This window comes from Benincasa hispida, chromosome 12 (assembly GCF_027475165.1).
Source record: "Benincasa hispida cultivar pf3 chromosome 12, pf3_genome.v1.1, whole genome shotgun sequence".
NCBI lineage: Eukaryota > Viridiplantae > Streptophyta > Magnoliopsida > Cucurbitales > Cucurbitaceae > Benincasa > Benincasa hispida.
Window position 1 is genome coordinate 83,241,105 of NC_143489.1, and position 25,985 is coordinate 83,267,089.

The following is a 25,985-nucleotide window of genomic DNA, read 5'->3' on the forward strand; positions in this document are numbered from 1 at the left end:
AAGAATTATGTGGTTGATGTAAAAATAGACATCAAACAATTGTTGTGCCGTGGATAAACCACTGTCTTGAATGTAATTACTACACGATCTCGGTGTCAATTACTTTGTCGGTTGCTCTCCAAGATTAACACCGCATCCAAATTCAGATGTGCACCCGCTAGAAGATGGAATGAAATGAAGGGGAAATATCATAACATATGAAGGAAGATTAGTGGGTTTAAGAAGAAGAAGCTTATGAAAACGACTAACTTATTTAATATTAAAAGATTAAAAATTAAACGGATAAGTAATAAAAAGTTTTCTTTTCGCGTAAAGTGCGGTTACTAATAGAGTAATGACGCATAAAATGGAAGCTAACAGAATCTTTAAGCACTCTAATTACACTTAATTTGAGAACAAAGCATGCTGAAAAACAACTTTTAACCGAAAGAGGGTTTCATTGTGTATACCTTTGTAGATTTCCACTTGCTCCTTACTAAAACCACAAAATTGGATCTCCAAATCTACAGTAGACCACCAAGAGGATCTTCTCTACTATTCTCAGCCTTGGATTGAGTGGTGAAAACTCAGAATTGAGAGAGATCAAGATGGGCTTGAGAAAGCTTGAGAGTAAAAGAGTTTTTGCAAAAATTTCATAAATTTCATATTGCATGAACTTCAAATCTCTAAAAAAAAAGAAGTATTTAACAAGTTCAAGCATGCAAGCACTCATTCATTCAGCTAATTGACACTTCAATTAGCACTAAGTGAGTGGTCTAGGTGTTAAAATTTGGAGAAATCCACTAAAAAATGAAATCTTGGAGAATTCCACTCAAATGTCAAAATTTCCAATTTTTCTAATTTTCATTATATTTAATTTTAAAATAAATTAAACATGATTTAAATTCAATTTTTCAAAGAATTGAATTCCCAAAAGAAAATTAATTTAATTTAATTAATTAAACAAATTTAATTAAATAAATAATAATTTAATATCAAATATTAAATTAATAAAACACCTAATTCAAACATAAAATCTCTATTCATGTAATCAATATTTAAATATTTTAAACTCTCCAATTACATTTAATTTCAATGATTTAAATGTTAATTATACCAAATATAATTATTCAAACCCTAAATTGAAATTTGAACATTTAAAATTCCAAACCCTAATTTCAAATTGGATATTCTAATCCAAGATTTAATCTTTTACGAGCTAGTAGAGGGACCTTATAAACTTACAGATCATGAGCTCCAACGATTTGAGATTAATCGATTAAACTCTTTAACCAGAATTAATTAATATTCGTTAACCACCAAGACATACCACTATAACTCGATAGCTGCACTCTCCTCACTGTAATATATTTTTGTCCACTTGGTTTAACCATAATTAGTAAGTTGATCCTTCACAGGTCGTTCGTATTTACAGCTAGGTCAAAATTATCGTTTTGTCTCTGTGAATACATTTTGCCCCTTAAGCTCTCACTAATCCTCTATTGAACAATTGATTTATAGTTCAGTTAATAATCCATGTCCCTCTCAGCCATGAGAGGGCGAGGTCCCTTTGTTGAAGATCAGAAATCAGTACTTAGGGAACAACCTATCTGCTAACCCTAAAATGGGTAGGAGCGAATTTCATCTTGCAAGACTATGTCCTCAACTATCTATCCGTTCTTATCCCATAATGAGAGGCTTGTTGAGAAGTGTTGTTGAACTACTCTCACCTACGTAGATCAAATGATAATCCCGAATAAACAGGAGTTCATAGTTAGCTCAGGATTAAGATCGGGTTACCCTAAGTCATCGAATTGAAATATTCATTTTTAACAGTAAATGGTCGTTATAAAGAAAAAGTAACTATTTCGTGTTCCGGTCTTATGCAAACATCTTTTGCATAGGATACCTCCACTCATATGTCTCCACATGAACGATTTTGGGATCACATCATTTGTATCAGTATACAAAGTAGGTCGCATCCATAATGTCTCCAGGATGAGATACTCAATCTCATCCATATACTTATAGACCTTTTTGGCTATATACTATAACTTGATCCTCTTTTACATAAAGTTAAACTATTCATACTATAGTCATGGATTCGTTTATTAGATTTTATAACATAATGCAATTTTAATAACACTTTTATTGAATAAATTCTTCAACAATACTTTTATGGATAAATAAAATATGTTTCCATGAATACGAACTGCGAATTTTAGGACATTCCCAACAGTTACCCATACTCATACTCGTACCCACCTGGATAAACGGTAGGAGCGACAACACGCACGTGTAGTGAAAGGGTTATACTTCCACCACCACCGCACTTTGGAGTTACCTTTAGCATGCTTTGATATTTATACCTTTAAGACATTGCTTAATTCTCCAATGTAGGATTCTTTTAACTCTTGCTATGAGCCCAGCCTAGGAGTCATTTCCAAAAATCTCTCACAAATGATTGATAGAAAAATTAAAATAAAACAAATTATTTGAAGAAGAAATCGTTCTGGGCAAAGGTAGGAGATCAAACTTAAACATCAATATCTAACGATTTAAATTGATGCATAATGAAACTGGGCAACAACCTCATTAGAAAAAGTGAGTTACCTCTTGAACTTTCAATAATATTAGTTGAGACCCCCATAACACGTTTTACTCCAAGTACTTTTCCTTGATTCTGCGATTTAGATTGTGCTGATTAAGGCCATGCACATAAACCTCGAGTCACCATGAAAGCTCTAGAAAGATACCCTTAAACTCTTCATAGAAGGCGATCACACATTCACTATCATGTCAAATGCTTCATCAAGTCTATCAGAGATGAATCACTCAAAATTAAGCTATGAAGACTTCGTCATCTAGTCCGTAGCAGAACCAACTTCATCGAGTATGTCAAAGATAAGCTACTCAGATACTGAGCTATGAAGATTTCATCATTATCCATCAAGTTCATATCAAGGTCACCCAAAGAAAGGATTATGGACCATTAAAGATTTTTAGTTTTATCCATCAAGTTCGTACTAGAACCACCCAAATAAAGGGCTACGGATCATCGAGTCTATCGCAATAGACCTGTCATAAAAGGACTATGGACCATCAAGTCTATCACAATAGACCATCCATATAAAAGGCTATAAACCACTATAAGCGTTTAAGTCCCATGTTCACCGAGGATTCTAAGATTATTTTCCTTGTTAGTCCTTTGGTCAGAGAATCAGCTAGATTTCTCTTAGACCTCAGAAATTCCAAGGAAATAACTCATTCTTTTAACAACTGTTTCACAACTCCATGTCTAAGATGAATATGCCTTCTTTTGCCATTATATATACTATTCTTGGCAATCTCTATGGCAGCTTGTGAATCACAATGTACTAAAATTAGTACTGATGCCCCCCACAATGATACATCTCCTAGTAGACTTCTAAGCCACTCATTTTCTTGTCCTGTTAACTTTAGCGCAATAAGTTCAAATTCCATGGTGGATCTAGCTATGCATGTCTATTTTACAGACTTCCACGATATGGCTCCTATTGGGTTTTATGTCCTAAAACTCGTGGTTTGTAAAACAATAAACTTATTCTGAAATTCAATGAAGATCAGTGACAATAAGTACCTTCTTGGTAATACTAGGTGCTTCTATGGTGAAAATATAATCAACCTCTAGCCGCTCAAAGAAGATCAGCAATTTTTTAGACCAGCGGCGGTAATTCGCTCTATCGAGTGATTCGAGTTTGGACAAATCGGGGAGGGCCTTATCGTTCTTGATTGACATATGGAGAAAATAATTGCTTTCAAAATGTAAAAACAAAAGTCAAAGAATTGTTGCACCATGGAGGAACCACTGACCTAAAAAAATTACGATGCCACCTCGATCACTATGCCAATTATTCCCAAGGTTAACACAACATCCAAATTCAAGCATGCACTCGCCGAAAGGATTGAAATTAAGGGGAAATATCGCTCAAACAAGAACAGATGAAGGAAGATTAACAGAGATATTTGGAAAGCTTATTTTTTTCAAATCGATGTTTCTAGGTTTAAGAAGAAGAAGTTTATGAAAATGACTAGGGTTGAAGAAGCAACAGGAAGAAAAACAGCCACCAATAATAAATCATAACAAGAAAAACAGTCACCAATAATAAAATAACTTATTTAGTATTAAAAAGTTTAATTTTTAGGTTAAAGACTAAAGGGATAAGTAGTAATAAAAAATTACTTTTTTTTCATGCAAGTGCAATTATGAACCCTTTCACCACCACTACAATTTAGAGTTATCTCTAACATGCCTTGGTATTTATAGCTTTAAGGCATTGCTTAATTTTTCAATATGGGATTCTTTTAACTCTTACAATGAGCCTAAGTCCAAGAGTCATTTCTAACCGTTGAGACTTTTTATTTTAAGTCAGTGCTTCAGGATAGATTTTTTTAGTGTAGAACCTATTGGTGATGAGATGTTGAACTTTGGATTGAATGCATCTAACGTATCTGTGTAGTAAGTTATAAAGTAGCTTAGCCTGATAGTATCTTTTCTTTTCCCCTAAAATAAGTTCCCATTAAGCGCTCAAACAACCAAACTTCAACCTTTATTGGGAAGCAGATAGAGTGACCAAACTCTTTTAAAATAGAGGACCACCCTAAACAATAAAAAGACATTGAAGCATGAGGTGATCAATGGTTTCTTCTCCTTTTGAGTAAAGACCGAGTAACAAGGTTCCTTCCCTTTTTAATCAATGGTAAAACTTAAGGAGAAAGGAGAACAGAAACCATGCACCTCGGTAAATACCACCACCTAAAGAGATTAGAAGAATTACAATTCACCCAAGACATTACGATTGGTTTTGTTAAGACTAATCCTGGGTTGAAAACAAATAAAAATGCTCTTTTTTTGGTCCGCAAATGCAAGGTATCTGTATAGTCAATGCACACAAATTTTCTACTTGAACGCAAATTACAAGGTATTTGTGTAGTAGATTAATTAAAATTGGTTGAGGTATTCGTGTAGTCAAATGTGAACATGTTTTCTACTTGAATACAAGTACAAGGTATCTGTGTAGTTGATTAATTAAAATTGGTTGCCTAATTTCTTTGAATATGATATAATATATATATTTAATATGGTTGTATTTGTGGGACTTAGTATTGGGGGACTAACAGTTTTATTGAATACTTTGTGATTTTATTAATCATATTAAATTTGGTTGTTTATTTTTTGGAATACAATGTCTTTTTAGCATAATGTATTTGTGCGGCAATATTATTTATGCTAAAAAAAATTTGTGTTACGTAGGTTTTTCTTGGAAGAGTAATTTCAAGTCGTAGATTTGAAATATTTTGATTTTTAAAAATTAATTGAATCTTAGATCATTTTTCATGTTTCGAATTTTAGATTTGTTGAAATAGACATTTAAAAAAATTAATTAGATTTTTTAATAGTTAATGGATTTTTCGATGTTATGATTTGAATTTTAGATTTGGTATTTTCAGTTTGATAGGTTTTTGGTCTCGATGGGATATTTTCGTCTTTTGATAATTAATAATTAATAATTCTAAAAATCATTTTACTATTTTTCTAAATTTGAAATATTTTTACTATTTTTTAAAATGAGTCTTTTAACATTTACTATTTTTTCTTATGAATCCTAATAAATAAATAATAATAGGTGTCATTTTGAGGAATAACATTAAAGAAATGAAAAATGGGATGAATAAGAGTGAAGTTTGAAAAGAATAATGTGCATTTGGGAGCAAGCCAAATCTTCGAGAGCCTTCACGAACATCTGTGAGCTCCCAAGTAAGAAAATTTCTCATCTGATTAAGAAACCCTAATTTTACTCATTTCATCAATTTCTTCACTGTTGACAGAAAAATCTGAATCTTTGCGTATACCCATTGCTCAAGTTTCCCAATTTCCGGTCAGGTTTTCCTCTTTCACTGATTTGAATTGCTTCTCACGATACGAAATTTCTAAATTGCTGCCTTTTGTTCGTTGGATATTGCTCTATTTTGATTTTATCGTTCTGATCTCGATCTGGGTGTCTTTGAGTTGCTTAATTCCGAGATAGGGCTTTGATCAACTGAATGTACTGTAGGAAGTTACTTAATGACCGGTACTAAATTGTTGTTAATTTTCTGATTCTGATGGAAAAAACTATAGTCTGTATATGAGCAGTATTGATTTAGGCATTGTGTAAAAGGGGAAGTTTTGAAGGGCAATTTTCAGATGGGGAAGCCTTTATTTTATGAGATTCTTGAAAAACCAGCCACAAGTGGGATTATAGGGATTTGCTGTGCTATATGGTTTTACATCCAGAAGAAAAACATTGGATATTCACATGTGGGGTTGAGTTATGAAACTGCCATGGAAGGCCACCATTGGAGGATCATAACTTCAGCCTTTTCCCATATTAGTGTTATTCATCTGGTTTTCAACATGAGTGCTCTTTGGAGTCTTGGGGCTGTAGAACAGCTTGGGCATATTGGCTTAGGTGTTCCTTATTATCTCCACTACACTCTTGTTCTGGTCATACTCTCTGGTGTGCTAGTTTTAGGAATGTACCATCTCTTGATTCAAAAGTTTAAGCTTGAATACTTTCGACGAGTTACAGCTGTTGGATATTCTTGTGTGGTTTTCGGGTGGATGACTATACTTTCTGTGAGGCAACCGTCTTCGAAATTGGACCTCTTTGGCTTCCTTTCACTACCCATCAGCTTTGCACCATTTGAATCACTGATCTTTACTTCCATTATTGTTCCACAAGCAAGTTTTCTTGGACATCTATCTGGAATAATTGTTGGATATGCTATAGCTTGGGGTTTCATCCATGGAATGAATAACTTCTGGTCATTTTGCATGTTAGGATGGGTTGTTCTCGTCTTTATATTTAGCTTGAAGAAATCTAACACCTACGACTTTGACTTTCTGGAGATTGAATCTGTAACGGACCCTTCCTTGCCATCTGTTCGATTTCTTTCATCTGGAAATGGTAGAACCTTGCAGATGAATGCATTGCCAACTGGAGATGTAGAGATTGTATGAAGTTTTAGGAGTCATTTGCGTACTTAAGATGGTAAAATTGACAGTTTGCAATATAGTGAAATCCTGTTGTTTCTGCCAAAGATATATTTGGTCTTTGGGATGCCCTCATGTTGAAGATCTGGTCAAGCTATCAGGATTTTCTCTTGTTCCTCATTTTGGTGACAGGATTACTGGTGTGCAATTCTTCCATTCATTGGGATTGAGAATTGCACAGGAGATATCAGCTGTATGGAAGATAAGACGGTCCAGCCAAGAAGTAATACATAAATGGATTTTGTCAATCACATTTGTATCATAGAAGCTGAAATTTCATCTTTGCTGATTTTTTTTCCTCCTTTTCTTTGTAGTTTAGCCAAGTGTTTTGTGGATTATTGTTCAACATTTGAAGGCACTGCCTAGCAACAAGCTCCCTAATATAGAGTTTGTGATGATTTTTAAGAGTAGGGCTTTTAAGTGAATTATTGTTTCAAGTGTTTGTAGTTTCTTTGAAGGTGTTTTTTTTAAGTGTTTTCAGTATTTCTAAATGCATCTCTAGTCATTAACGAAACATGTTGATGAATTTGAGGTTAAATTATTATGTCCACTTCTAATTGACATATAGCCAGTTAAAGCTTGAATTTTAATTTGGCCCATGTATAGTCACAAAACATTTTATTATAACTCCTATAGTTTGGTTGAACTCTGAAATGTTTGTGTTACTAAATGTTCAGTAGGGAGGTTAAATAAAATGTTTAGTAGATAACTCACTAGTTAAGACATATATCAATTATCAAGAGAAAAAATACTCGGAAATGAACTTTTAAATTTGTGTCTAATAAGTTTTGAGTTTTAAAAAGTGTCTAATACATATCTTAACTTGTGATTTCTAAAGTTTAAAGGTCTGTCATGAAACTTAAGCTCTTAATTCGATTTATTCAATAGTTTATTTGAAATCTTACCTATGAAATACCCAAAAACATGTAGATAACAAAATGCTCAAAAACATCAATAAAAGATTCAAATCCTTCTTTGAAACTGTAAAGGTTAAATAAACAAATAATGAAAACAATCTCAAAGTGACTTGATTCAATGAAAAGACTAGTAATAACCACGTTCTCAGATTACAGAAGTGATCAACCAAATTCAGCTTATGGATTGAATAATTTATTCTCTTAGGATCCAACCTTCGAATTTATTCTCTTAGGATCCAACCTTCGGTTTCAAAGAGGGATTGTATATTAGTTTTGACAAGGATGGAATAGCTTATTTAATTTCACATAAAATTTAATTGGTAACGAGTAAGATTTGAAATATGTTAATTATGGACACCAATATATGTTGCTATACAGTTTATAGTGAAAGTGCGAGACATAAACTTTAAAGAGAGAGTTTTATAGACATAATTTTCAAGAAATTAGGTCATTGGTATTTACTGATGTATTAGAAGAAGAAAAAATATCATTAAATTCTTCACACTTTCACTCATTTCGAGGAAAAGAAATAAAAATTTTATTTGAACTATAGGAGTTGTTGCAATAACACTTTCAAATCAAGGTTCTTTTGGTTGGGCAGTTGATTAGGTATTCAAAGAAATTGATATCTACATTAATTTTTCTTATTCTTCTTCAATTGATCCAAATTGATCCACCTACACTCTCTCTCAAGAATATATAAATTTAATTTTTATCATATTGTTACTAATATTGTAATGGTTTTATTATATAGGCGAATGTCTCATCAAATTAAAATTAACGTTTTATCAATGAGATTAATAAAGTCTATTTTGACACCACACCATCATTTTGTTAGTTAATTGGAAAAACAATTAATGCATACATGATGAAATTAGAACTTCTAAATAGTAAGAACCAAAATTTTATTTTTTTAAAAAAAAAAGGTCAAGCATAAAGGACTGATATATAATGTTAATGAATTTGGCTTGTTCTTTTACTTGATCTTCAAATTAACATTATAATTTCTTATGAAAGTATCAAGGGGATGACAAAGTTATAACCTTGAGTTATAAAATTTGTACTAAGTTCTAGAGTGAATATTAATTTAAGAAACCCAAATAGAGTAAAGAAAGTATCCACATTCTAAGAAGATTTCTGTAAATATGGAATGAAGTATGTTCAAAATGTATACTCAAATAATACAAATTAACAAAATTAGTTTGCAAGAGAATATATGGTCTCATATTTATTACAAGTGAAAAAGGGATAGGATAACCATATCCCTTGATTTTTCAAATAACTTTTGTACACTCTATTTTTGTAACTACTCACTTTAGTAAGGAAAATATTTTGAACTTATATTTTTACTAAAATAGCATGGAATGATTTCTCTATCGAAATTATTCATTAATGTTAATCGCTTGGCATCCACATAAAGTCCACCCACCTATCAATTCCTTTTTCTTTTCTTTTCACACATAACTTTCATTTTGTATGCATTAAATCTAGTAGTTGCCACTGCCAAACCCTCCCACCGTAACAAGATTTTTCAAGTTAAAAGACAAAATTGTTATTCATTAAATTTACTTGCTATATAGTTACAAATTTTAAACTAAAGATACTAGATTGTTGTGTTAAAATTTATGACCTACGTTGTTACTTCAATGAATATGAGACCAATTAACTACTCTTGCACTTTCCACATAACCTTTACTTACATTTGGTTATTAAGAAAAAATTGCCAGACTATAAAATAAAAACAATTGATAAAACAATTATTAGTGTAGTGATGTTTAACTTCAGCAATCATGCGAGAATGATTGATCTTCTTACTTGAAAAAAAAAACAATCAAATGAGAAAGCAAAGCAGCCATAGGTAAACAAAAATGGTACCTTTAGGTGAGAAGGCAAGGCATAAATTGGTAGCTTAAAAAGTGCTTTTTCGATTAATCTTTAAGGCCATTTTGTGCAATAACCAAAATTAATTATGAAACTTGAAAGAAATATTAATGTTTCTAAAAACAAGCTATGCTACATAGATTGCAGAAGACTGAAATTCCAAAAATGAGATACAATTGCGAGGGGTATTGGCGTGTGGGCAAATGAGGAGGCCATGGTGCGACACGAACATACATTAGTTTGAAAGGAGAAAACGAAGGCATGCGTGAACGAGCGAGCACATGCATCCATCCACAGACTACATACATTAGTTTGAAAGGAGAAAACGAAGGCGTGCGTGAACGAGCGAGCGCATGCATCCATCCACTGACTTCTGAAACAAACCCCATAATTAAACTCTTCTCCCTTTCACCCTCGCAATTTACCTACACGCATTTTTGCTACATTTCAGAAGAAAAAACATTTGAACCATCCTCAGCTTTGCTAGGGAAAAGAGCCACAATTTCATCATTATAACAGGCACATGCCTACCCAAATTAAAGGTCAATACAATGCCCTTTTTATGATATTGAAATTTTACCTCGTTTTAGACATTGCAGTGTTCATTAAGTTTCAAGAGCAGAGAAGTTAGGCCTGAAAGACCCGATAGATAGTTTGACACTATAACACTAACCCAGATTAAATTGTCGAGTTTGAAGCACTCCATCCATCACATACTAGCCATCAATTTTTTTTAATCACCTTTGGATCAAAATCATGCATCTAAACATATCCAAGAAGAGTAGGTTCGATTCGGACACCTCCCTATTTGTGATGAAATTAATTCTCCACTTCTAGCTCAAATTTATTTTATATTCTTCTTCCAACTTCAAGCATATATATAAAATGATTAGACATTCAAAGTGCATCCAGACGTATGCGCCCAGATGTATCCGTAAACGACAGACTATCCTAAACAGAGAAGTCCTTGTTTCCTAATTTCCAAGTGCTTTATTTCTTTTAACTCTTCTAGGCTGGACCAAGTCTAGTTTAAGCAAAACAAAGTTTCTCCAAAATTTCCACCCATTCTCATTTTTCAGCATCAAAAAAAGAGAAGGGGGGGGGGGGGGGGGGGGGGGGGGGGGGGGGAAACGATGGGCGCAAAAGATTCCTCCATTCAATTCCTACGCAATTACCGATTAATTGATGCATTAAAACCTTACCTCATAACAAATGAGGAAAAATGGTTGGCCCCTGCACAATACATTCGAACAATTTGGAAACGAAAAATTGTAGGGCAGTTAACATAATTTTTATTGAACCTTTCTTTATGTATTTACTCGAATGTACATAATAAATGACCATCTGATTTACTCAAGAAGTCAGAACGAAATAGCATGTCAAACTAGCCAACTGTGAACCAAGCAGAAGATCTTACTCTTACATGGGACTCTCACGAACTAGGAGTTGAAAGTTTGAAAACTCGATAAGCAGTCAGAGATTTGTTAATTCATATTAAGTTAATCATTGTGAAAGGAAGTCTGGTTGCCTTCTAGGTTATTTTATGGGATGTCCACGAAGGGGCATTGCCTTCTAGGTTATAGAGTAATGGAGGTTGGTTATGAAGGTAGGCTGTCAAGCTAAAGATTCTACACGAGATCATGATCACGAGCCTGGTTAAGTTGATTCAATCAAAGAGTGTGATGAACATATACATACATATAAACACATTTTTACCATGAATTAGAATAAAAAAGAAAAGCAAAATCGTGCACTTCAATTAATCTTTGTTTCATCTTATAATATTAAATATCGAGAAACTCAGGATCTTTAATATCAAAAGTAGTGTCACCATGGTTTGTACCACAACCACGAAAGACACTAAGCTAGTATATTTTTTACCCTTGGGAAATTTTTAACTTCTCATGGATCTGTACTGTTTTAAGGTTGTAGCTGTATTTATTGAGCTCCTCGACTAAGATATAAAATAACACATATGCTTCAAAAATTGGTATTAAGTACTTTATGTTTCATTTGTACGCATTTTGGATCGAAGTTCATTAAGGTAATGGAAAAAAATGTCAGCTACACAGTATTGTACAAGACTAAACATTTTACTACCCTCAAAACAAAATCCAGCTTACAGTATTTTACAGAAGTGACAAACTAAGCACAAGTTCTCACAGAAAATAGCTAACAAACCACAAATTAGTAAAATTAGACGTGTCAGACATGGCAATAAAGATATTAATGTATGATTACTAATCAAGATGCATTCAGCAGAAGACTAATAACATATATCTCAAAGAACAACAGGAGGCGGTTCTGATAGTACAGTTCATGCTATGCACAACATAAGAATCATATGTCAGACAATGAAATCAAATCAAATCATTTAACCAACTACTGGCTCCTAGACTGAAATTATAACTGAAAGTAAGAGATTATGCCATTGCCATTAGTTTCAATCCATTGACATCTGATTCAACTCAACCAATCCAGTTATGAGGGCTCATTTCGTTTAACCACTTTCTCTGTTATTTCTATGCTTTTAGAAAAACTAGGACCCGTTTGGTAAATATTTGTTTTTTGAAAATTATGCTTGTTTTCTCTCTCTTTAAAACTATCCATATCTTTCTTATGGAAACATTTGAATTCCAAAAACAAACAAAAAGCACTTTCTTTTAGTTCTAAAAACTTGGCTAGAAATTTGATAACATCCTTAGAAAGAAGATAACAAAACAAATAACTACATGGATGGAAGTAGAGTTCGTAAGCATTTTTTTTTTTGGATAAGAGTAGTTTTTGTAAGCTTTAATTTTCAAAAACCAAAACCTAAGCCTCGTTTAATAACCTTTTGGCTTTTGGTTTTTTACAATTATGCATGCTTTTCACAATTTTTCCCACATGATTTTCACCTTTCCTAAGTGAACATTGAATTCTTAGCTAAATTCCAAAAACAAAAACAAGTTTTTAAAACTACTTTTTTTTTAATTTTCAAAACTTGGCTTTCGATTTCAAAAATAATGTTAAAACTAAAAATTAATAACAGACCAAAGAAACCAATACGTGAACATAGTATTTATAGGCTTAATTTACAAAAATAATAATAACAATAAATAATAATAATAATAATAATAATAATAATAAATAATCAAATGGAGCCTAAATAGTTATCAAACGGGATCCAAGTGTTTTTGTATTTATATGCTAATTTTTAAAAATTAGTTCTTGAAATCTAGACTAGATTTTAAAATTTGAATATGTATAACCAAAGAGGGAAATGCGCATCCAAAAATGACTTCCAGAGAACCATAGTGCACTTATGAACATACACATCAATCATTCTCCCCCACTCGCTAAATGAAATTCCCCAGAACCATGGAAACTAAGATCTTAAAGTTTATCTGGTTAAATAAGTCAAATCCTCAGGTGGTAGGTAGTACATCTTGGAATTTGTTCCATATTCAGGATTTAGCTATTTCTTGTATCTAGATGGGGACTATGATCTAAAAGTTTATCTGGTTAAACAAGTCAAATCCCTAGGTGGCCAGTACTTGTACATCTTGGAATTTGTTCCAAATTAAGGACTAGCTATTTCTTGTATCTAGATGGAGAACTTGGAGAACCTTCTATTTTACTCCTCGTCACCTACTTAGTGGTTACGGTTATACTTGTTACATCAAAAGTTTCACACCTGTCTTCTATATTGAAAGGCTCAAAATGAGAGAAGCCCCTAAAAATTCTTACCAAATACCTAGAATTAGATAGACAAAACCTCTATGAAGATAAATAGATCATGCAGCAGCAATCAAATTCTTTAATCTGTAACTTCAGATGACAGCAATAACACCCAATTAACATCCTAAGGACTTGTATAACAAATATAACAACCTAAATGAGAAATGGAGAACCAGAATCAGAAAGTTGAAGTGGCATCATGTATCATATACCAACAACTACAATAAAAGATGCTAAAGAACGCCATGCCATAAGAATTAGAACATTTTCTATTTCAGCCAACTACAGAAACTTGCATTTAAATAGAAAATTATAAACCAATCAGAGATCATATGCAAATTTCCACTAAAAGAGCTTGGCCATCAAAGATTAAAAGTCAAGTATGAGGGATTACCTAAACGAAGGGCTGCTCACTATTGATTTCCTGAACCCCAGCCTGTTTGCTGTTGCTGCTGCTGCTGCTGCTGCTGGATCTGGAGGAGTAAATTGGCGGCAAATTGGAGTGTAGATCGATATCTCTGGTCCTTGCCTGCCTCAACCTCACTGGTCCCAGTGCCAGTGCCAAGGTTGGCAGGTTGCAAATGCTGCATCTGATAAGGAAGCTCAGGGTTCACTCTATCTGATGCTAATTGAGTAATAGGTTGTGACTGTGTAGTAGAACCCTGACCTTGATTAGATAAGGTCACAGTATTTGTTGATTGTTGCATAACTGGTGCACCATACCCATAAGTATCAACTCCATTGACTGACCCATAACCTCTCTGGTTAACTTGTGAGACGTCATGCTGATACTGAGTATTGGCCAAGGCCAAACCAGAAGCTTGTGCATTTTCAGGAGGAGCAGAATAAGTAGACAAAGGCCTGTAAGGAATGGGTACCTGCTGCTGCTGTGGCAGACTGACAGCGGCATCTTGGATTTGGCTTGTTCCAATGACCTGTGGTGCAAGCTGGTTTGGTGTCTGGGGGAGAGGTGGATAAGGCTGAAATTGAGAAAGGCTCTGTCCCTGAGGATTAAAATGATTTCCCATTGGCTGAAATGGCTGACCGGTTAGATCAGAAGATTGATGACCTACCATCCATCCCTCAGATGTAGCCCCTTTATTAGAAACAACAGGAGGAATTGGAGGTTGTGGTGAGACTGCTGGTTGTTTGGCACTCTCTATACTGGATGACTGTGTCTTACCAGGCAGTAAAGAAACCAAGGTGGCAATAAGCTCGGGTGTTAATGCTAACCCAGCTTGCGAGATTGCAGCTGTATTATTGTTACCAGAATACTCTTGAGGCAAGGGCTGAACTGCTAGCGGTAGTGGCTCACTTGTGGGCAGAAGTGGTTTGGGGGGCTCCTTGGTTTCGTCATGCAAAACCCTTTTATAATCCATTGGAGGAAGTTGATCCTGCTTTGGAGGCACCGTCCCATATTCAGTTTGTGAAGGCAAAACATGCTGTCTCTCACCATAGTCAGATGTGAGAATGGGTAGATATGACTGTTGGGGAGCAGGTTCACTAATAGACACCTGAGGAAATTTGAGAACGAGACCATAAAGCCGTTCAGGACCAGAAACTTTCAAGACTTTTCTCAAAAACTCAGAAGGAGGAACCAAAAACATTGTCGTTCCATCATCAAACTTAGCAACACCTGCACGGTTTTTTGCACCTAGGTAACGCAGGAATTCGGTATAGGATGCAAAATCATCCTCACTATCTGGCAAGAAAAATACAATGTCGAATCCAGTGGCTTCAGCATAATGTTTAGTGAGTTGATCCAGCCCAGTTCTTGCTGAACAATTGACTACTTCAGGACTGCAAAATAGTAAACAAAAACATCAAAATAGATGGATAGTGAGAATATAAGGTTTCAAACATCATCATCCACACCAACTAGAAACTGGTCTTTAGTTGGAATCTTCAAGTTCACATCTAGACTGGCTACGTTAACTTAAGTTCAGTCCATAATAAAAACATACAGCAAATATCTGCAATTCATTTAACAATTATTTTCAGGGTTCTTGGTTTAAATTCAAAGAACCCAAAAATGTGATGTTTCCCTTTAGCTTCTAAGAAGTGGTGTTGATTCAAGCAGCCTACCTGAATAATTTCTATGTTTTAGGAAAAATGTTAGGCCTCCATTTAATTCCACATAAGGTTTCCACGAGATACCCCTTTGTCAAGGTAGTTTCTTTGTTTTTGTGTGGAATTTATACTTGGGAAGAAACGGGAGAATTTAAGGTTTCCACAGGATTTGGCACATCAAATCTTTTTCGTAATTATCCTTTGTTTCCTATTACCAACAATTGGGATTTGTTTCTATAATTTATAATAATCACGCCCTTATTTGAACATGATATGTTCTATGGGTTGTACAATTATGTCCATGAGTTCTATAATTTCAATTAATCCCATGTAGGGTCGGCCCCAGTTTTTTACAAAGATAGTTTCTCTATAGAAGAAAAAGAATAATAATAAAATAATAAAAGATAAAATAGTTAAGGAACAGACAGCATTCAAAAATATTTATGCACACAGTGTGAACCAAAACATTTTGTTCCCAGATACCGCTTGAATTAAATAGGTGCAGTTTTTCCATACAACTTCATGGAATGAGCATCACATCCAAGGGGAAGTGGGAAGCTAACAAATTATATGAATACGAACATTTTATTCAAAACATATCAAGAAGATTAATACTTACAGCTCACTTCCTATTCCTTCGCCAATTGGGACACAACGTGCATGACAAACAGGTGTTCCTCCCTTGGCAATTATTCCACGCCATATAAAATCATTTTCAGCATGGCTCTGGCCAGGACCATTCACTGGTGCCCTTGCACCTATAGGAATAGCAGGAGTCTTCGCTGGAGCATTGGCATATGCAACAGAAGAACCTCCATCACTTACTGGACCAACCCCATATTGCTGATCAAAACCCATGCCCCGGTTATCCATCTTTCTTGGAGGAAAAGAAGCATCGTCTAAGGATGCTGGACCATCTATCCTTAATCGTTTGGTATCCCTCTGGAATTGATTTACATCCAAAACATCCCATGAATTTGGAGTGGACCTCACTGGTGGAGGTGGACGAATACCAGTAGCTGGAGAAGAAAGTATCCCAGGTGCAGGAGGAGATTGCCTTCTCCAATTTGGACCCATCATATTTTTTGAATTTGCATCCTGGAAACTATGCGGTGTGGCCAAGTCATTAAACTCAGGGGGCCCTGAGATACCCTGTGGAGGACCAAAGGGTGGTGGTCTTACTGCTGTGTTTGGTCCAAGAATACCACTAGATGGCAGTGGTCCAGGAAACTTATTTTGCACCATTGGGTGAGGATGTCCCATCAGGTCCATTGGTGGAGGACGGATTTGATGCTCATTGAAGAACATATCAGGCCTAGCCTCTTTACCACCAGGATAAAAGCCAGGGTGCTCTTTTACGGGTCCCGGATCACTGTTTGAAAACATAATAGTAATCCGAGGATCATTAAAAAGCCGTCCTTGTAGACCCTCCTTAGCACGTCGTGCTTCATCAACACTTCTAAATTCTACAAATGCAAAATGCCTAGAATGGAAACTCGTAATTCTCTCTATCTCACCAAATAAAATCATTGCATTGTGGAGCATTTGTTCATCAATTTGAACAGATGGAGGGTAACCAATCCACAAAACCTTACTGGGAGGTCCATCTCTACGCACTTCTGAAGATTGAGCATGCTGCAATGAATATCAAATGGTTATATTCCACTTTTTTTATAATAACAACCGCTTTCAGAAATAAAATAATAGAAGAGCATAAAAAAAACTAGGTCCTACTAAAGAAAGGGGCCTCAATTATACAAAATAGTACCTAAGGAATAGTAAAAAGGGATCTTCGAAATCAAATCCTATAGGGAAACATGAAACCTAACAAGGGACCAAATATCACTAGGATCTCCTCCGACCATCTAAACACGTTTTTATTCTGCTCCCCCAAAGATCCCACAGAAGAGCACGCACCCACTTTCATTGTCAAATGGTTGTAATGCTATGATAACAATATTCAAGAAACTAGCTATAATTGATAAAGTGAGAAAAGGTTTCTTTTCTTGTGAGGAAGAATACAAGAACAAAAACAAGCAAAAACCAGAACATCCACCGGGCATCTCGTGGGAGAGAGTGCAGTGAACCCATGGCAGATGGGATTCTACCAAACTTGTGAATCGGTCACCCAATGAGCATGGGTTGTTAATGAATTGGCTACCTCGCTGCCTTTTCTAGGAATTAGAATAATACCCCTTCTGTGATGGTTCTTCAAGAGGTTCTTAAAATGGTCAATCAAAGGTATTGTAATGATGATCATGGTCCATGAGAAGCTTATAAAAGTGAGAAAAAGATTATCCGATGGGGAAATAGTCATTTATCATATCCTAAGAACAAACCTTAGAAAATACCATCAGGACCCAGGAATATTTGTACTTTCTACTTTGTAGTTACTTTAACGCCAACAATGTGCACAGGCATGTAAAAGCCTTCACATATTTGCACTCGTAAAGAATCACCAACGAAATATAGTGGTAAAACATCAATGATTACAACAGGTCATATGTCAATAAGACTTACCAGTGGTCTTTTATAACCAGATTGGAAATCACCCATCCCCACATTTCTACCCTGAAGCTGTCCATGCCCATCTCTGGTGTCTGGCCACTGATCCTAAAGAGATTCAGATTAATTGCTTTAACTATAGAGAGAGAAGAGGTCACATAAACCAATTTCAAAATGAATACAGAAGTTCGCCATAAAAGGACATCTTCAAATAATGATATTCAATCCAGATTGTTCAAGCATGAAGGAACTCAAATTTAACATATTCCTTGAGAATAGAAAGAAGATATGCACAGGAATCTAGAACAGACACTACTAATATGCAAGACCCTCTCAAGCTTTCTTCAAATTTGAGGGACAAATCTAAACACAAAGTTTCCCGTCCCCAACTCCATTTTTCCAGCAAGAAGAAAGTTGATAATAATATAATATTAGTTCAGAACATACAAGGACAAAAAAATCCAGCCCGATGAGTAGTAAAAGTCAAGGGTAGAGTCAATACATAAAAAATAATAATTGTCCTCGTTTGTAAATGCTACAAACACATCTAACATAAACATCGATGCTCATTGAAATCTCAACAAAGCTTACTCTTCTCATTGGCTGTGACCGAAGAAAATCAACTCGAATCTGGTCTCCACCAATGCGTTTCCCATTCATCATTCTCAAAGCCTGTGATGCATCTTCCAATCGAACATACTCAACAAATGCAGTATTCCGATCTCGCAAAAACTTAAATTCATCAATTTTACCAAATTTGGAAAATTCTTCTTCAAGTTGTTCCCTTGAAACAGCTGGGCTAATTCCACCCACCCACAAATTCCTACAAGGTTTGGCCTGAAAACAAAAATTGTCAGTTCCAGTTTCTAGAACTAATCAACAAGAAACCTAATACATGAATGTGCCTCAATAACATGCATGCATGACCCTAAAGAAAAAATACACAAAATTTTCTCGAGTCGAGATTCTATTTTTTGGTACAGAAAGATACAAGAATTAACTTTTAACAACTACAAAAATGCTATACATAAAGTTGAAGATGAGAACTCTATAAGTAATTCACGGAACTACTAGATAGACCCATTAGCCTGAAATGATCTAATAGGCAATCGTTACATCTCAAGGCAACAGAGTACCACCCTGAAAAATATAGTAGCTCTTGCAGTATTGATGTTTTTCTTTCGTATCGAATCAGATAAAACCCTTCTCTCCAATAGGATTACCATTAAAGGAGAGTAATGATCGCTTCTCTCTCACAAACATGCAATGCATGAATTATTTTTTAAAGACTTGAACTTTGTTTCACAAACAAAACATTTAGTTCAAATTCATAAAATTTCAATAAAATGTTTACAATCTTCACATGATCCACAAAAAAAAACCTATCCAAAAGTATACAGTAATTATCCTCAGAAAAGGCTATCCAATAGGCTTGATGACAACGTAGTTCATCCTCAAACTGAAGATTAACATTATCAGCGGGCAAAGTACAATTAAACCAACACTTTGGTAAAGTTAATTTTCTGCATCAGGCATGTACTACAAGCCAGATTCTACACAATCCATCCTGAGGAGTGATTAATTGATCTTGATAATAATCATTTATAATCATTTTTCTTATTTTAAAAAATGTATTCCTTCAGACAAAGTATACAAACAAGAAGTAGAAACTACACAACATCTATTCAACATCAAAACTTGTTAAAGTTGATAACAGTATTGCAATCCAATAGACTTTAAGAAGCTTTATTTAATAGTGTATCCACGAAAGTGAGTTCGCATGTTGACTAACCTAGAGACTACTGTGTATCCTACATTTTTATCCAAAAAAAGGGAAATCATAGGAAACCGATGTTAGACTAGCACAACCTGACCACAGATCTAAGTTAAAGAGTTTTCCTTACAATCCCTAGGCTACTATGGCAGTTTAATCCTATTTACATATAAAGGACACAAGCAGCAAAAGTCACAATAGTAGAAGCCCAAGGAAAAATGGAAAGAGAGTATAAAAATTGTAGATCCTACAAAAGGTTTAGCAAGGAAATAGTCATTCCTCCAATTTATAATGTAATATAACTTGTAATTCGAAGTAAGGTTATAAATCATGAACAATCCATCAACATATGTATATGATAACATTTCCAGCAACGGAAATTATATATTAGATAAAACTTCATCAAATAGCAAGCTAGGCATCTCCTTCACATATGCATCAAAAGTCTTTACACGAGAAGACTTCTCAAAAACAAGTGTGGCTTTCCGAAAGAAACATTTGAAAATTGCAAAAGATAAAGATTACAATCCCTCACAATGGACATTCTTCCTTTTTCTACTTTATTGGGAAACTCAAGAGAAGGTACTTGAGAAGAGTGTAGATTAGAAATTTCACTGATCCAAAATGTAAATACTACCTTTCTATTAATAAATATCAGTGTTTTTAAATGTCCAAGACGCACTAAGGTGCAATGACTCTCTGAGCCTAGGCACAAGGTGCACAAAAAAGCACATACTTTTTTTATGAGGAGCACTATATATAAAAATATTACATTAAAATGGGAAAGCATAGTTGAAATGGAAACATGGGAAAAAAAGACCCCAAACACAAGGAAGTTTACATTTAAGCTTAGTAAACTTGATTCTTTTAGTTAATAAAGAAGGAAAACCTTTAATTATTACTATTTTTTAAAATAATGAAAAAGTCCCAAGGCCCAGAGCTTTGAGCCTTGGCGTTTCACAAAAGGCACGCGCCTAAAGCGTTCCTTATTTTGTGAGCCTTGCCTTGGAAGGCAAGGCACCAAACCTATGTCTTGGGCCTAGACACGCGCCTAAGAGGGCTTTTTAAAATATTGATCAATGTCAAAAAAGAATTTGGAATTCTTAGCCCAAAGAAAGGGGTACAGTAATATTCTTTCCCCATTGCCCACTAAACAAGCATCGCAAGAGGTTTTCAACACAACTCACTGATGTCATTTATCTATACATCAAGCATTAGCCACCAAGCATGAACCAAAAAGCAGTCATTAGTAATTGACAATATGCTCATATTGGTTACACTTGAGGCTTTGTTGGGAACTCAATTTTGGGGAAAAGCAAAGATCCTAGGTGGTTGCACTGTTATATCTACTTTATGGACAACATGAAAGGAATGAAAACCGAGACCATTTGAAGGTAGGAGGAGCTTGGTAGTTTACAAAACTTAGCTTCTTGTCAGAGTTCAAGCCACAAACATTTTTGGTGTACCAATAGCCTTGCTTTCATTATTAGAAATTGGAAGCCATTTTTCAGTCAATTCTTTTGTTTTGGGAAGGGGTTCTCTCTACCCATGGCCCTTTAAATATCTTCTCTTTCTTTTTATGATGAAAGATAAGATATCTTCTTTTTTGTCTATAAGAATATATATTTCTCAGTTTCTTGCTTAAAATTTTTATTAAAAAAAAAAAGAATGAAAGAAAGAAAACTGTGTTTCCTCATTGTATTTCTGTCTTCAAGGTTTGAAATCTCTCAAAGTTGAAAAGAACTACATCCCATCCTTGAATCTTGATTTTATTTTTATTTTATTTTATTTTATTTTTCCTTTTTTTAATTTTATTTTTCCTTTTAAAGGGAAACAGGTTCTAGAATTTCACTATTGTCCCATCCTAGGATCACCACAACAATGGAGATTAGTTTATGTTCAGCCAGTATAGGTCAAGGTCAGAGTGTTGTTCGATGACTGATATTAAAAGGAAAAGCTATTTCCAAAAAAAATCAATATTGAAGGCTTAGCATGCCCAAAAAAAAGTTACCAAACAGAAGTATACGAAACTGAAGTGTTCCAAGTTAAAAACATTTCCTCAAACAAACTCCTCTCAAAGTAAAAACAGATCAGATTTCTTTTAGGCAGACAAGTAGTGGCGCGAGGACACCAAGACTAATTGCTATTGAAATAAAATTAGATATGTAGCTTTTACTATTATATATGGGAATCAAAACAAGGACCTCGCTCGAACTGACTTGCATGCCTGTGCACATTCCAAAATCGACAAAGCAACGTCTAATATTTTGTAACCTTCACTATTCTATTAAGTCCTTAAAACTAATAAACTAGACACTCCTTGAATCTTGATTTCTTCCCAGCATTATCCATCAACTAGTAGAATTGGCAATAACAAAGTAACAAGAATTATGGACCCATACATGTTGAGCATGCACATCATGCTTAAAGGCAATGATTTTTTAATGAACTAAGGTTGGAAATAGCATAATAAAAATAAGAAACTGTTGGTTCATATCCTTGCTTAACCTTCTCATTCAAAGCTCTCCTCCTTCCTAATACTTGTGGAGAATCATGGAAATTATGTTTCTCTATCCAAAACCAAAACAAAAAAAAATGGAGACTACACTAAAGAGGAAGATGTAAAAGAAATTTAATGCTGAGGAAATTGAGATACTGATCTAGTCGTGGTGATGAGTTTTAACCTGTAGGTCTTTGCAACATCATTGTGTAGTTTACTTTTGTAATTATTGAGTTTTTTTGCTATTGAAAATCCTGTTATACATAGAACATTGTTTTTATAGTCTGAAAAAACTAATTCTTATTTTCTCTGCCCCATGTTTCATACTAGTTTTAATACTATATATAAGTGTTCATATTTGATTCATTGTGTGCTTCACCTCATTGAAGCCATAGTGTCTTTTTCCTTGCGCCACACTTGCACTAAACGGTTATTGAAGCAGATTACAAACACTATAAGCTCAAATATTTGTTCCACTACATAACGTTACTAGACTGATTTCTAGCTAACTGATCTTTACACCTATATCGTCTTGCACATATGATATAAGTTGACCTCCTCAGAATTCATATTGTAAACCAAAAAAAAGGCTAAGCATTCAAAAGTGAAGCCTATGTCTCCTCTAGATAGTACCAATAACATGTTTAATTAAGAGGGAAGAATAAACAAAGACCACCAGAGAACACACCCACCCCAATCTTATTACCTTTAAACATTTAATAGTGATGGAATGACATAATACTTTTGAAGAGTTTGTAATTTTGGCATCACAACTTAAGCAACAAATTCAGATTTTCCCCGAGGTTGGATATGATTGCAAGGCTTATATCGTTTTGATGATTAACACATAGTTTTAATGTAGCCGAATGCTATCAGGTTGAAAGGTTTATATCGTACAATCCTCCTAAGCTATATTGATTATTGATATGTTATCCCAATTATTAAGATTCTACCAAACATGCCTCTTCGCATGACCAGCTAGCTCTGCCTTGAAGAAAGAAAAGTTCTGCATCCCGTGATCTTCATTAAAATATCGTTGAGCATGATCCGCTTAATAACTTAATAAACTTGAGGATGCAGAGGAATCATTAATTCCTCCATAAGCTACAAGTTTAATTAAATGAGAGAAGCCAGGAGACTTTTCGAAAGAGTAATTGATCGCTATGTATGCCATGAGTGTCGATTTTGTTATATTCGATTTTGAATATCAAAAAAAGGAACAGTTTCATCGTATGAAGATTACGCCTATATCAACGTTGGTCGCGTTATCAAACAAAAGGGGTCCAGAAGGAGGTGTAAAACCATTAAATTGCAAAAGAAAAAAAAAACGAGTAATTAATGGCACGTCAGTCATGTTATACAGACACATCAATCCAATTAAACCTAACACAACGCAGAGATCAGAACAAAAACAAACCGGTCTGGCAAACTCGATTTTGATAGGACTCCCACGCAGAAAAAAACCCTGAAGAGCCTCCTTGGCCGCTTGAGCATCCTCCATGTGCTTGAAGAAGATGAAAGCGTAGCTCCTGGAGGAATAGGAAGTGACACTATCAAGCGCACCAAACTGCGCAAACAAATTCATGAGATCCGCATCGGTGACATCTATGGATAAGTTACCAACCCACAAGCTGTTGGAAGGCATATCCGCAACGTCTGATTCCCTGTGCAGTTGTCGGCTCAGTTTGGGAGGAAGCGGCATTGGAATAGAAACGAAGAAACAGATACTGAATTCACCTTTGGGCTTTTATCACCGATTGTGCAGAGCAAATGAATTAGGGCAAAGGGAATGTGGCGACGAGCGAGAGAGAGGATTTGAGGTTCAAGAAAAAGGAATTCGTAAAGAAAGAACTTTTTTTTTTTTTTTTTTTTTGAAGATAGGATTAGGTTTTGCAGAGGGAAATAAGAATTTGGAATGAAATTTTGGGGAACGGTTTGGCTGTTAAGGAACATAATAAAATTACCATATTAGACACGGCTTCCTTGCTTACAACTTTGTAGTTGAATGGTGAGATGAAGGGTCTAAAATGTAATTATGGAGATGCCTCTTTTAATTTGTGTTTTTCAAAAATAAATAAAGAAAATTTACATGTCAAATTATAATTGGACAATTTCTTTATGGAATACATAAAGATAAATGTTATATGAGATCTACCCTCATTCCCAAATAGAACTTTTTAAGTCTCACATCAAAATATTCTCAAATGTTTGATTTATACTTTCATTCTTTAAAGTTACGTTTAGAGATGTCCAATTTCTCCACGGGAACAAGTGCCTGTCTCGGGACGGGATTCCCCGATTAAGAGGGGAATGCGGGAGGGAGTGGGGGAAAAAATTCTCTGTGAGCTCATTCCCCGTCCTCGTCCCCTCCCCGATTAGCTTTTACATATTTATTTAGTATAGTTATCTAATGTTATGTTATTATTATTATTGTATAAATAATACATTTAAATTTCAAATTTGATTATTTATTGGAAAAGATAATGAATATGTTTAAATTGAATGTTTAAATTTAGATTATATATGTGAATAATTTTATTTATATTTCTTTCTTTTTACTAAAAAATTAATTAGCTTTTCTAGGCCAAAATTTGAGTAATTTGATAAAACTAACCAAAATAAATAATTTAGTGATAAAGTTAATTATTTAATTAAAATTTGCTTACATTAGTGATTTAAATTAATTGACATTTTATAAAAAGTAAAAATAAAAAAATAAAAATAACGGGGAAAAATTCCCCACGGGAAATCCCTCCCCGATCCCATGGACATCTCTAGCCACGTTTACTTCGAGGTGATGTTTACCAAGATACAGGAATGTAAACAATGGGTGGAGTTCATCACTAATTTAGAAATCTTTGTTCCTTCAAATGGATAACAGATTCCTTTTCTAAGCCGCCCTCACCAATCTCATTTCTCTACAAAACTTTCATTAATCTTATTATCATTCCTTAATTCATTGGCTCCATTAGTTACTATTGTTGGAATTTATGTTATAAGATCTCGTAACTAGTATTTTTATTAGGAAATTTTTAGTTGTAATTTTCACAGTATCCATTACAAGAAAATTAATAAGTATAATTTTGAACCATGGACAATACGAGATCAGTGTTCAAAACTAATTAGGGTAATTTAGCTTTAAAAGTTATGAAACTCATACCAAATAGAACAAATGTAAGTAAAAAGTAAAAACAAGTAAGCTTATGTGTTTCAACTTTGATTTATTAAGTAAAGATATTTTAACAATGTAAGAAGAGTCAAGTTTTGAAGGTTTTAACGAGTTGCCCAATTGTGCACGTGTGTACCTGCAAATTGAGAAGTGTCTATAAGATATGCAAAAGTAAAAGAGATCATGCAATCAAATCACATTGGAAAAAGAGTTGTAAGAACTTGCTTCTCCTTGGAAAAGATTGAACATTTTAAAGATTAAAACAGATTACTAAAATCAAATGGAAAGGCATTTTTCATTCATTAGATAAAGCCTCCTTTTTTCTTTTTTGTACTCTCATCCTATGAATGAAATGTCAAACTTTTTAGCAAACTCACTTGTGTTTTGAAATAACA

General features: G+C 34.3%; 2 protein-coding genes across 8 annotated transcripts; one reads left to right on the forward strand and one right to left on the reverse strand.

Moving 5' to 3' along the window:
- Positions 1-5,658: 5,658 nt before the first annotated feature.
- Positions 5,659-7,459, forward strand: RBL13 (RHOMBOID-like protein 13). 2 transcript variants are annotated; one of them, XM_039019990.2, is made up of 2 exons: positions 5,659-5,776; positions 5,848-7,459. In XM_039019990.2, the coding sequence occupies exon 2, from the start codon at positions 6,206-6,208 to the stop codon at positions 7,019-7,021; it is 816 nt and encodes a 271-aa protein (XP_038875918.1). In that variant the 5' UTR covers positions 5,659-5,776; positions 5,848-6,205; the 3' UTR covers positions 7,022-7,459. The 2 variants fall into 2 exon arrangements, 1 of the variants encoding a protein (XP_038875918.1); XR_005479141.2 differs by having other exon boundaries at positions 5,666-7,277; positions 7,369-7,459.
- Positions 7,460-9,872: 2,413 nt separating this feature from the next.
- FPA (RNA binding protein) lies at positions 9,873-24,369 on the reverse strand. Of its 6 annotated transcripts, none has more exons than XR_016525556.1 (7): positions 23,839-24,333; positions 18,739-18,984; positions 18,163-18,255; positions 16,262-17,277; positions 14,240-15,372; positions 13,967-14,162; positions 9,873-10,277 (listed from the first exon to the last, which is right to left on the reverse strand). XR_016525556.1 is itself a non-coding variant. In XM_039019890.2 (7 exons), exons 2-6 carry the CDS (start codon positions 24,064-24,066, stop codon positions 13,986-13,988), a joined length of 2,970 nt encoding a protein of 989 aa, XP_038875818.1. In that variant the 5' UTR covers positions 24,067-24,085; positions 24,159-24,332; the 3' UTR covers positions 9,873-10,277; positions 13,967-13,985. The 6 variants fall into 6 exon arrangements, 5 of the variants coding, with proteins under 5 accessions (XP_038875818.1, XP_038875816.1, XP_038875817.1 ...); XM_039019890.2 differs by having other exon boundaries at positions 13,967-15,372; positions 23,839-24,085; positions 24,159-24,332; XM_039019888.2 differs by having other exon boundaries at positions 13,967-15,372; positions 23,839-24,369.
- Positions 24,370-25,985: the final 1,616 nt, after the last annotated feature.

What these genes read in the sequence shown, in the direction of transcription:
- RBL13 (XM_039019990.2), top strand. Translation starts at nt 6,206, where the DNA reads ATGGGGAAGCCTTTATTTTATGAGATTCTTGAAAAACCAGCCACAAGT.
- FPA (XM_039019888.2), bottom strand. Translation starts at nt 24,123, where the DNA reads ATGCCGCTTCCTCCCAAACTGAGCCGACAACTGCACAGGGAATCAGAC. An exon ending in GGTCACAGCCAATGAGAAGA is followed by an intron (nt 18,256 to 18,738) that starts GTAAGCTTTGTT and finishes GAATCTCTTTAG; the next exon opens with GATCAGTGGCCAGACACCAG. An exon ending in CTGGTTATAAAAGACCACTG is followed by an intron (nt 17,278 to 18,162) that starts GTAAGTCTTATT and finishes TATTCATTGCAG; the next exon opens with CATGCTCAATCTTCAGAAGT.